The 13,046-nt window shown below is 50.1% G+C and overlaps 1 protein-coding gene across 14 annotated transcripts in view; it reads right to left on the bottom strand.

Moving 5' to 3' along the window:
• herc2 (HECT and RLD domain containing E3 ubiquitin protein ligase 2) overlaps nucleotides 1-13,046 on the bottom strand; it is a 190,590-nt gene that overhangs the window by 158,680 nt on the left and 18,864 nt on the right. For all 14 annotated transcript variants that reach the window (XM_029708353.1, XM_029708347.1, XM_029708357.1 and 11 more), the window contains exons 5-8: nucleotides 6,532-6,754; nucleotides 4,671-4,771; nucleotides 3,858-3,999; nucleotides 2,578-2,682 (exon numbers count right to left, since the gene is read on the bottom strand). In XM_029708353.1, the coding sequence (XP_029564213.1) occupies nucleotides 2,578-2,682; nucleotides 3,858-3,999; nucleotides 4,671-4,771; nucleotides 6,532-6,754 (571 nt within the window). The remainder of the gene's footprint in view (nucleotides 1-2,577; nucleotides 2,683-3,857; nucleotides 4,000-4,670; nucleotides 4,772-6,531; nucleotides 6,755-13,046) is intronic.

Genomic DNA, 13,046 nt, shown 5'->3' on the forward strand with positions numbered 1-13,046 from the left:
CAGGAGGGGGGGGGTCCTACCTCAGTATCAGTATGTCGTCAGGAGGGGGGGGTCCTACCTCAGTATCAGTATGTCGTCAGGAGGGGGGGGTCCTACCTCAGTATCAGTATGTCGTCAGGAGGGGGGGGGGTCCTACCTCAGTATCAGTATGTCGTCAGGAGGGGGGGTCCTACCTCAGTATCAGTATGTCGTCAGGAGGGGGGGTCCTACCTCAGTATCAGTATGTCGTCAGGAGGGGGGGTCCTACCTCAGTATCAGTACGTCGTCAGGAGGGGTCCTTCCTCAGTATCAGTATGTCGTCAGGAGGGGGGTCCTACCTCAGTATGTCGTCAGGAGGGGGGGTCCTACCTCAGTATGTTGTCAGGAGGGGGGGGTCCTACCTCAGTATGTCGTCAGGAGGGGGGGTCCTACCTCAGTACGTCGTCAGGAGGGGGGGTCCTACCTCAGTACGTCGTCAGGAGGGGGGGTCCTACCTCAGTATGTCGTCAGGAGGGGGGGTCCTACCTCAATATCAGTATGTCGTCAGGAGGGGGGGGGTCCTACCTCAGTATCAGTACGTCGTCAGGAGGGGTCCTTCCTCAGTATCAGTACGTCGTCAGGAGGGGGGGTCCTACCTCAGTATGTCGTCAGGAGGGGGGATCCAACCTCAGTATGTCGTCAGGAGGGGGGGTCCTACCTCAGTATGTCGTCAGGAGGGGGGGTCCTACCTCAGTATCAGTATGTCGTCAGGAGGGGGGGTCCTACCTCAGTATCAGTATGTCGTCAGGAGGGGGGGTCCTACCTCAGTATCAGTATGTCGTCAGGAGGGGGGGTCCTACCTCAGTATCAGTATGTCGTCAGGAGGGGGGGGTCCTACCTCAGTATCAGTATGTCGTCAGGAGGGGGGGGGTCCTACCTCAGTATCAGTATGTCGTCAGGAGGGGGGGGTCCTACCTCAGTATCAGTATGTCGTCAGGAGGGGGGGGTCCTACCTCAGTACCAGTATGTCGTCAAGAGGGGGGGTCCTACCTCAGTATCAGTATGTCGTCAGGAGGGGGGGTCCTACCTCAGTATCAGTATGTCGTCAGGAGGGGGGGTCCTACCTCAGTATGTCGTCAGGAGGGGGGGTCCTACCTCAGTATCAGTATGTCGTCAGGAGGGGGGGTCCTACCTCAGTATCAGTATGTCGTCAGGAGGAGGGGTCCTACCTCAGTATCAGTATGTCGTCAGGAGGGGGGGTCCTACCTCAGTATGTCGTCAGGAGGGGGGGTCCTACCTCAGTATCAGTACGTCGTCAGGAGGGGGGGTCCTACCTCAGTATCAGTACGTCGTCAGGAGGGGGGGGTCCTACCTCAGTATCAGTACGTCGTCAGGAGGGGGGGGCCCTACCTCAGTATCAGTACCTCGTCAGGAGGGGGGGTCCTACCTTAGTATAAGTACGTCGTCAGGAGGGGGGGTCCTACCTCAGTATCAGTACCTCGTCAAGAGGGGGGGTCCAACCTCAGTATCAGTACGTCGTCAGGAGGGGGGGGTCCTACCTCAGTATCAGTACCTCGTCAGGAGGGGGGGTCCAACCTCAGTACCAGTACGTCGTCAGGGGGGGTCCTACCTCAGTACCAGTACGTCGTCAGGAGGGGGGGGGGTCCTACCTCAGTATCAGTATGTCGTCAGGAGGGGGGGTCCTACCTCAGTATCAGTATGTCGTCAGGAGGGGGGGTCCTACCTCAGTATCAGTACGCCGTCAGGAGGGGGGGGTCCTACCTCAGTATCAGTATGTCGTCAGGAGGGGGGGTCCTACCTCAGTATCAGTATGTCGTCAGGAGGGGGGGTCCTACCTCAGTATCAGTATGTCGTCAGGAGGGGGGGGTCCTACCTCAGTATCAGTATGTCGTCAGGAGGGGGGGGTCCTACCTCAGTATCAGTATGTCATCAGGAGGGGGGGTCCTACCTCAGTATCAGTATGTCGTCAGGAGGGGGGGGTCTTACCTCAGTATCAGTACGTCGTCAGGAGGGGGGGGTCCTACCTCAGTATCAGTACGTCGTCAGGAGGGGGGGGTCCTACCTCAGTATCAATACGTCGTCAGGAGGGGGGGTCCTACCTCAGTACCAGTATGTCGTCAGGAGGGGAGGGTCCTGGGGTCCTACCTCAGTACGTTGTCAGGAGGGGGGGTCCTACCTCAGTACGTCGTCAGGAGGGGGGGTCCTACCTCAGTACGTCGTCAGGAGGGGGGGTCCTACCTCAGTATGTCGTCAGGAGGGGGGGTCCTACCTCAGTATCAGTACGTCGTCAGGAGGGGGGGTCCTACCTCAGTATCAGTACGTCGTCAGGAGGGGGGGTCCTACCTCAGTATCAGTACGTCGTCAGGAGGGGGGGTCCTACCTCAGTATCAGTACGTCGTCAGGAGGGGGGGTCCTACCTCAGTATCAGTATGTCGTCAGGAGGGGGGGGTCCTACCTCAGTATCAGTATGTCAGGAGGGGGGGGTCCTACCTCAGTATCAGTATGTCGTCAGGAGGGGGGGTCCTACCTCAGTATCAGTATGTCGTCAGGAGGGGGGGTCCTACCTCAGTATCAGTATGTCAGGAGGGGGGGTCCTACCTCAGAGTGCCCCTCTGTACTGCCAGCTCCAGCAGGATGGCCAAGGCCAGGTGTTGGTCCTGTAGTGGGATGCTGCCTTTGGTACTACCACTTCCATGGACATCACTGAAAACCAACCACACAGTTTAAATAACACGTCACTGGCAGAACCATGGACATCACAAGACAACCCAGACAGCAGGAAGGCCTGAGGAACTGGCCTGAGGTCAGTGCTGGGAGCTAGGCCAGGACAACCCAGACAGCAGGAAGGCCTGAGGAACTGGACTGAGGTCAGTGCTGGGAGTTAGGCCAGGACAACCCAGACAGCAGGAAGGCCTGAGGAACTGGCCTGAGGTCAGTGCTCAGAGTTAGGCCAGGACAACCCAGACAGCAGGAAGGCCTGAGGAACTGGCCTGAGGTCAGTGCTCAGAGTTAGGCCAGGACAACCTAGACAGCAGGAAGGCCTGAGGAACTGGCCTGAGGTCAGTGCTGGGAGTTAGGCCAGGACAACCCAGACAGCAGGAAGGCCTGAGGAACTGGCCTGAGGTCAGTGCTCAGAGTTAGGCCAGGACAACCCAGACAGCAGGAAGGCCTGAGGAACTGGACTGAGGTCAGTGCTCAGAGTTAGGCCAGGACAACCCAGACAGCAGGAAGGCCTGAGGAACTGGCCTGAGGTCAGTGCTCAGAGTTAGGCCAGGACAACCTAGACAGCAGGAAAGCCTGAGGAACTGGCCTGAGGTCAGTGCTCAGAGTTAGGCCAGGACAACCCAGACAGCAGGAAGGCCTGAGGAACTGGCCTGAGGTCAGTGCTCAGAGTTAGGCCAGGACAACCCAGACAGCAGGAAGGCCTGAGGAACTGGCCTGAGGTCAGTAATGGGAGCTAGGCCAGGACAACCCAGACAGCAGGAAGGCCTGAGGAACTGGACTGAGGTCAGTGCTCAGAGTTAGGCCAGGACAACCCAGACAGCAGGAAGGCCTGAGGAACTGGCCTGAGGTCAGTGCTGGGAGTTAGGCCAGGACAACCTAGACAGCAGGAAGGCCTGAGGAACTGGCCTGAGGTCAGTGCTGGGAGTTAGGCCAGGACAACCTAGACAGCAGGAAGGCCTGAGGAACTGGCCTGAGGTCAGTGCTGGGAGCTAGGCCAGGACAACCCAGGCAGCAGGAAGGCCTGAGGAACTGGCCTGAGGTCAGTGCTGGGAGCTAGGCCAGGACAACCCAGACAGCAGGAAGGCCTGAGGAACTGGCCTGAGGTCAGTACTGGGAGTTAGGCCAAGACAACCCAGACAGCAGGTACTACTGACCTGAGGAACTTGGTGGCTCTCTCCACAACCTCCAGCCAGACGGACGACACGGTACCCTCGTCAAACAGAGTGGCTTCTGGGAGGGCCCGCAGAGCGTCTAGGGACTCCTGGAGGAGCTCACTGCACAGGTCCGCGTCGTCACCTGATCAAAGAACCAATATGTTAGACACACAGGACACTACCAGGTAACTCGCAACGAGATATTATCACCATACTTAGACGCCAATACCACATGTATTGTGATTCTCACGATCCTATATGTATTACGCTGTGATAGAGCGATTTGATATTCAGAACATATTGCTCTGTTGCAAAGACAATAGATAATATGAGAAGACTGATTTTTAAAACAAATTATGGAAATAAAAATGCTGAAAACATGTTGGCTCACGATTTAAAACCAAGATGAAAAATAATTGCGTTTTGGCACAGATAAATAAATTAACTATGTACACTACATGACCAACAGTATGTGGTCACCTGCTCATCTAACATCTCATTCCAAAATCATGGGCATTAATATGGAGTTGGTCCCCCCTTTGCTGCTATAACAGCCTCCTCTCTTCTGGGAAGTCATTAATATGGAGTTGGTCCCCCCTTTGCTGCTATAACAGCCTCCACTCTTCTGGGAAGGCATTAATATGGAGTTGGTCCCCCCTTTGCTGCTATAACAGCCTCCACTCTTCTGGGAAGGCATTAATATGGAGTTGGTCCCCCCTTTGCTGCTATAACAGCCTCCTCTCTTCTGATGGAGAGGAAGCTGTATACAGACTAAGTGAAAGGTCGTGTCTAGACGATGGAGAGGAAGCTTACCAGACCTCCAGGCTCGTCGTAGGAAGGCAAAGGCGAAGGAGAGAGCTGCCCTGGAGCCAACTCTGGCCAGACCCTCCACACCTTTACTGGCTGGCCGGGGGCTGGAGAGAGAGAGAGAGACACCTTTACTGGCTGGCCGGGGGCTAGAGAGAGAGAGAGAGACACCTTTACTGGCTGGCCGGGGGCTAGAGAGAGAGAGAGACACCTTTACTGGCTGGCCGGGGGCTAGAGAGAGAGAGAGAGAGACACGGAGAGACGGAGAGATGGAGAGAGAGAGAGAGACCTTTAACCTGTTGGGGATAGGGGGCAGTATTTGCACGGCCGGATAAAAAACGTAACCGATTTAATCTGGTTACTACTCCTGCGCAGTAACTAGAATATGCATATAATTGTTTGATTTGGATAGAAAACACCCTAAAGTTTCTAAAACTGTTTGAATGGTGTCTGTGAGTATAACAGAACTCATTTGGCAGGCAAAAACCTGAGAAGATTCCAAACAGGAAGCGCTCTCTCTGACTATTTCTTGGCCTTCTTGATCATCTCTAACCAAAACAGGGGATCTCTGGCATAACGTGACATTTTCTAACGCTCCCATAGGCTCTCAAAAGGCGCCAGAACGATGAATGGTGACTTTGCAGACCATGGCTGAAAAACATTAGCGCATTTGGATAGTGGTCGATCTGAGGACAATGAGACTGGAGGCGCGTGGACGAGCCGACACCATGTTTACTTTCTCTCTCTTTGAACGAAAACAACGACTCCCGGTCGGAATATTATCGCTTTTTTACGAGAAAAATCGCATAAAATTGATTTTAAACAGCGTTTGACATGCTTCGAAGTACGGTAATGGAATATTTTGAATTTTTTTGTCACGAAACGCGTCGGGCGCGTCACCCTTCTTTACCCTTCGGATAGCGTCTTGAACGCACGAACAAAACACCGCTATTTGGATATAACTATGGATTATTTGGGACCAAACCAACATTTGTTATTGAAGTAGAAGTCCTGGGAGTGCATTCTGACGAAGAACAGCAAAGGTAATCAAACTTTTCTAATAGTAAATCGGAGTTTGGTGAGTACCACACTTGGTGGGTGTCAAAATAGCTAGCCTGTGATGGCCGGGCTATCTACTCAGAATATTGCAAAATGTGCTTTCACCGAAAAGCTATTTTAAAATCGGACATAGCGAGTGCATAAAGGAGTTCTGTATCTATAATTCTTAAAATAATTGTTATGTTTTTTGTGAACGTTTATCGTGAGTAATTTAGTAAATTCACCGGAAGTGTTCAGTGGGAATGCTAGTCACATGCTAATGTAAAAAGCTGGTTTTTGATATAAATATGAACTTGATTGAACAAAACATGCATGTATTGTATAACATAATGTCCTAGGATTGTCATCTGATGAAGATCAAAGGTTAGTGCTGCATTTAGCTGTGGTTTGGGTTTATGTGACATTATATGCTAGCTTGAAAAATGGGTGTCTGATTATTTCTGGCTGGGTACTCTGCTGACATAATCTAATGTTTTGTTTTCGTTGTAAAGCCTTTTTGAAATCGGACAGTGTGGTTAGATTAACGAGAGTCTTGTCTTTAAAATGGTGTAAAATAGTCATTTGTTTGAGAAATTGAAGTAATAGCATTTCTAAGGTATTTGAATATCGCGCCACGGGATTACACTGGCTGTTGACTAGGGTGGGACGCAAACGTCCCACTGGCCCAGAGAGGTTAACTCCAAGATGACTCAGATCAAGCTGATCATCTAAGGGGGAATGTTCCAGATGAAATCACCCAGTCAGCGTATAGCTAACAGTGAGATGAGAGAACCACTGCTGCCGTTTCCTGTTTGGGTTTACAGCGTACCTCTTGTTGTCTACGATGGGTGGAGGCGGGCTGGGAGGGCTCTTCCAGCGGACCTTGTACTTCTCCTCCATCATGCTGTGGCTCAGGGATATGAGGTATCTCTCTAGGATGACCAGGCGCTGGCGTAGGCGCAGAGCAGACAGAGTGCTCTTAGCCATCTGGGCCGATAGCTTCTGTTGGTCGTCTACCAGCACCATCAGACAGTCCTTCAGCTCTGTCTCATCTGAGAGAGACAGAGAGAGACAGAGAGAGAGAGAGACAGAGAGAGAGAGACAGAGACAGAGACAGAGACAGAGACAGAGACAGAGACAGAGACAGAGACAGAGAGAGAGAGAGAGAGAGAGAGAGAGAGAGAGAGAGAGAGAGAGAGAGAGAGAGAGAGAGAGAGAGAGGAGAGAGAGAGAGAGAGAGAGAGAGAGAGAGAGAGAGAGAGAGACACATCAGGTGCTGTGAGCAGTAGAAATACAGTTTCATTACCAAACATGATTCCTTTACTAGTTTCAAACTTATTTTGGGATAACATTTTGATTGCAAAATTACAGCCAATCACCCATAAGAACATAACAAGTTCAGCATCAGTCCTTCCGGTCTGTCTCCGTGACGGCCCTACGGCCCTTCCGGTCTGTCTCCGTGACGGCCCTACGGCCCTTCCGGTCTGTCTCTGTGACAGCCCTACAGCCCTGTGTGGGGGACCAGACAGGCCAAAATAACAGATCTGAAATCCACTCAAAGGGTTTCTCTGCTACTTCTGTATACTTTTTAACCAGTACCTCTGAAAGTAGCGCCAAAACTGTTTTTCCCGGAAAATTGCGTACTACGTCACATACAGGGCCTTCAGAAAGTATTCATACCCCATAATGACAAAGCGAAAACATGTTTTTAGACATCTTTGCAAAATTATTGAAACTGAAATACAGAAGTACACTACCTGACCAAAAGTATGTGGACACCTGTTCATCAAACATCTCATTCCAAAATCATGGGCAAAATTATTATTATTATTTGATGAGTTGGACTGCAGAGTGAAGGAAAAGCAGGCAACAAGTGCTCAGCATATGTGGGAACTCCTTCAAGACTGTGTGAAAAGCATTCCAGGTGAAGCTGGTTGAGAGAATGCCAATAGTGTGCAAAGCTGTCCTCAAGGCAAAAGGTGGCTACTTTGAAGAATCTCAAATATATCTGGTTTAACACATTGTTTGGTTACTAAATGATTCCATGTGTTGTGAGGTCTTCACTATTATTGTACGACGTATAAAATAGTAAAAAATAAAGACAAGCCTTGGAATGAGTAGTTGTGTCCAAACTTTTGACTGGTACTGTAGATATATGAGCTAACTGACATCCGTCTCGATACAACACTGACGCTACAAGCTTGGCACACCTGTATTTGGGGAGTTTCTCCCATTCTTTTCTGCAGATCCTCTAAAGCTCTGTCAGGTTGGATGGGGAGCGTCGCTGCACAGCTATTTTCAGGTCTCTCCAGAGATGTTCGATCGGGTTCAAGTCTGGGTCATTCAAGGACATTCAGAGACTTGTCCCGAAGCCACTTCTGTGATATCTTGGCTGTGCGCTTGACCTGTTGGAAGGTGAACCTTCGCCCCAAGGTCATGAGCGCTCTGGAGCAGGTTTTTAAATCGAGGATCTCTACTTTTCTCCATTCATCTTTCCTTTGATCCTGACTAGTCTCCCAGTCCCTGCTGCTGAAAAACATCCCCACAGCACGATTTTGCCACCACCATGCTTCACCGTAGGGATGGTGCCAGGTTTCCTCCAGACATGACACTTGGCATTCAGGCAAAATAGTTCAATCTTGGTTTCATCAGACCAGAGAATCTTATGGTCAGAGTCCTTTAGGTGCCTCTTGGCAAACTCCAAGCGGGCTGTCATCTGCCTTTTACTGAGGAGTGGCTTCTGTCTGGCTACTCTACCATAAAGGCCTGATGGGTGGAGTGCTGCAGAGAAGGTTGTCCTTCTGGAAGGTTCTCCACAGAGGAACTCTGGGGATCTGTCAGAGTGACCATCGGGTTCTTGGTCTCCATGACCAAGGCCCTTCTCCCCCGCTTGCTCAGTTTGGCCGGACGACCAGCTCTAGGAAGAGTCTTGGTGGTTCCAAACTTCTCCCATTCCAAAATGATGGAGGCCCCTGTGTTCTTGGGGACCTTCAATGCTGCAGACATTTTTTGGTACCCTTCCCCAGATCTGTGCCTCGAAACAATCCTGTCTCGGAGCTCTAAGGACAATTCCTTCGACATCATGGTTTGGTTTATGCTCTGACATGCACTGTCAACTGTGGGACCTTATATAGACAGGTGTGTGCCTTTCCAAATCATGTCCAATCAATTGAATTTATCACAGGTGGACTCCAATCAAGTGGTAGAAACATTTCAAGGATGTATTTTAAAGAACTACCAAAAATGATTTTGTCAGACAACTCCACAGCATACTTAGCCAGCTACTATCTCAAAGACAGTACAGTATGGGGAACAGAGATAACGTTAGAGGGCTGTCTGTCTGGCTGGCTGTTACTGTCTGAGCAGAGATGACTCGACGACTTTAAGGAATTAAAAACAATGTCATCAAAAAAATGTAAAAGTAACATACCCAACTGAAATATGTTATTATTTCATAGTTATTTCCTTATTTTTCTATTGATGTCTTCCAATGTGGACCTGGTAGAGACAATAGGAATGTTTTGGCAATTGAATGTTCACTATTTTTGGTTTTGGAATCCCATTAAAAAGAAAAACAAAAAAAAACATTTTTAATGTCATTTTTTAATAACCGAACCGTAACCGACCTAAAAAAAAAAGCACTAAAAATCGCTCAGCGCTACTTGCATACAGTACAGTACTATAATCAGGACTGGACAGGAGAGACCGGGAGCCAACCGGCTGGGCTGGTCCAGGCAAGGACTCCCACCACCAAGTGCTTATCTCCCGCAGCCAGACATGCAACACCATGCTGCCACACCCAGCCCTGTGGATTGGAAACAGAGAAAGAAACCGACCGACCGAGAGGCCGACATTTTGTATTTTTTAAGGATCCCCATTAGTTCCTGCCAAGGCAGCAGCTACTCTTCCTGGGGTTTATTATGGATCCCCATTAGTTCCTGCCAAGGCAGCAGCTACTCTTCCTGGGGTTTATTATGGATCCCCATTAGTTCCTGCCAAGGCAGCAGCTACTCTTCCTGGGGTTTATTATGGATCCCCATTAGTTCCTGCCAAGGCAGCAGCTACTCTTCCTGGAGTTTATTATGGATCCCCATTAGTTCCTGCCAAGGCAGCAGCTACTCTTCCTGGGGTTTATTATGGATCCTCATTAGTTCCTGCCAAGGCAGCAGCTACTCTTCCTGGGGTTTATTATGGATCCCCATTAGTAACTGCCAAGGCAGCAGCTACTCTTCCTGGGGTTTATTATGGATCCCCATTAGTTCCTGCCAAGGCAGCAGCTACTCCTCCTGGGGTTTATTATGGATCCACATTAGTTCCTGCCAAGGCAGCAGCTACTCTTCCTGGGGTTTATTATGGATCCTCATTAGTTCCTGCCAAGGCAGCAGCTACTCTTCCTGGGGTTTATTATGGATCCCCATTAGTTCCTGCCAAGGCAGCAGCTACTCTTCCTGGGGTTTATTATGGATCCCCATGATTTTCCGCCAAGGCAGCAGCTACTCTTCCTGGGGTCCAGCTAAATTAAGGAAGGTATACAATGTAATGTTTAAAAAAATAATACATTTCATAACAGATTTCACAATAAATTTAGTGTGTTACCTCAGACCACTACTCTACTACCACATATCTACAATACATTTAGAGTGTTACCTCAAACCACTACCAGAGACCTCTGGTGGCATGTTTTGTGGGGTATGGATGGGTGTCTGAGCTGTGTGCCAGTAGTTTAAACAGACCTCTGGTGGCATGTCTTGTGGGGTATGGATGGGTGTCTGAGCTGTGTGCCAGTAGTTTAAACAGACCTCTGGTGGCATGTCTTGTGGGGTATGTATGGGTATCAGAGCTGTGTGTTAGTTGTTTAAACAGCTCTGCTGCGGTTTGGGGTTTTAGGCTGGGTTTCTGTACAGCACTTCATGTAAACAGTGCTTTATAAATACATTTGATTGATTGATTTCAACATGTTAATATCTTTCACAAATATAAGTAGTAAATTTAGTCTCTCCTCCACTTTGAGCCAGGAGAGATTGACATGCATATTATTAATGTCACCTCCCTGTGTACATTTAAAAGCTGCAATATGCCACTTTTTGGGTGACCTGACTAAATTCACATAGAAGTGTGTGTTATAGATCTGTCACTCTCATTGAAAGCCAGTCTAACTGAAACAAACTGCAGCTCTTTTATTGAGTGTTGCAGTGATTTCAGTCGCTGTAGTAGCTGACGTGTATAGTGTTGAGTCATCAGCACACATAGACACACTGGCTTAACTCAAAGCCATTGGCATGTCGTTAGTAAAGATTTTTAAAAGTAAGGGGCCTAGACAGCTGCCCTGGGGAATTCCTGATTCTAACTGGATTATGTTGGAGAGGCTTCCATTAAAGAAGACCCTCTGTGATCTGTAAGACAGGTTACTCTCAATCCATGAAACCTTTTTCTTGAGTGGGCAGCTTGATGAAAGCCAGTCAATATTTAAAATCACCCAGAAAATATACCTCTGATATCACATACATGATCAAGCATTTCACACATATTATCCAAATACTGACTTTTAACACTTGGTGGTCTATAGCAGCATCCCACCAGAATGGGCTTTTGGTGAGGCAGGTGCACCTGTAGATGAAACCCTCTCTAATACGAACATACACAGAAAAACACCTCCACCATTGGCATTCCTGTCGCTTCTGAAGATGTTGAAACCATACATAGCGACCACTGTATAATTTAAAAGGTATTATCTAAGTCAGTTTCAGAGATAGTCAGTATATGAATGTTATTCTTTATTATGACATGACTCAACCCAGCAGAGCATACCGTGGGGTTTGGGGATAGGACCAGACTACCCAGCATACCGTGGGGTTTGGGGATAGGACCAGACTAGACCCAGCAGAGCATACCGTGGGGTTTGGGGATAGGACCAGACTACCCAGCAGAGCATACCTTGGAATTTGGGGATAGGACCAGACTACCCAGCATACCATGGGGTTTGGGGATAGGACCAGACCCAGCAGAGCATTCCGTGGGGTTTGGGTTTAGGACCAGACTAGACCCAGCAGAGCATACCGTGGGGTTTGGGGATAGGACCAGACTACCCAGCATACCATACCGTGGGGTTTGGGGATAGGACCAGACTAGACCCAGCAGAGCATACCGTGGGGTTTGGGGATAGGACCAGACTAGACCCAGCAGAGGATACCGTGGGGTTTGGGGATAGGACCAGACCCAGCAGAGGATATCGTGGGGTTTGGGGATAGGACCAGACTACCCAGCATACCATGGGGTTTGGGGATAGGACCAGACTACCCAGCATACCGTGGGCTTTGGGGATAGGACCAGACTAGACCCAGCAGAGCATACCATGGGGTTTGGGGATAGGACCAGACTAGACCCAGCATACCGTGGGGTTTGGGGATAGGACCAAACTAGACCCAGCAGAGCATACCGTGGGGTTTGGGGATAGGACCAGACTACCCAGCATACCGTGGGGTTTGGGGATAGGACCAGACTAGACCCAGCAGAGCATACCGTGGGGTTTGGGGATAGGACCAGACTAGACCCAGCAGAGCATACCGTGGGGTTTGGGGATAGGACCAGACTAGACCCAGCAGAGCATACCGTGGGGTTTGGGGATAGGACCAGACTACCCAGCAGAGCATACCGTGGGGTTTGGGGATAGGACCAGACTAAACCCAGCAGAGCATACCGTGGGGTTTGGGGATAGGACCAGACTACCCCAGCAGAGCATACCGTGGGGTTTGGGGATAGGACCAGACTACCCAGCAGCGCATACCGTGGATTTTGGGGGATAGGACCAGACTACCCAGCATACCATGAGGTTTGGGGATAGGACCAGACCCAGCAGAGCATACCGTGGGGATTGGGGATAGGACCAGACCCAGCAGAGCATACCGTGGGGATTGGGGATAGGACCAGACTACCCAGCATACCGTGGGGTTTGGGGATAGGACCAGACTAGACCCAGCAGAGCATACCGTGGGGTTTGGGGATAGGACCAGACTAGACCCAGCAGAGCATACCGTGGGGTTTGGGGATAGGACCAGACTAGACCCAGCAGAGCATACCGTGGGGTTTGGGGATAGGACCAGACTAGACCCAGCAGAGCATACCGTGGGGTTTGGGGATAGGACCAGACTAGACCCAGCAGAGCATACCGTGGGGTTTGGGGATAGGACCAGACTAGACCCAGCAGAGCATACCGTGGGGTTTGGGGATAGGACCAGACTACCCAGCATACCGTGGGGTTTGGGGATAGGACCAGACTAGACCCAGCAGAGCATACCGTGGGGTTTGGGGATAGGACCAGACTACCCAGCATACCGTGGGGTTTGG

Source organism: Salmo trutta, chromosome 22 (assembly GCF_901001165.1).
Source record: "Salmo trutta chromosome 22, fSalTru1.1, whole genome shotgun sequence".
Classification (NCBI taxonomy): domain Eukaryota; kingdom Metazoa; phylum Chordata; class Actinopteri; order Salmoniformes; family Salmonidae; genus Salmo; species Salmo trutta.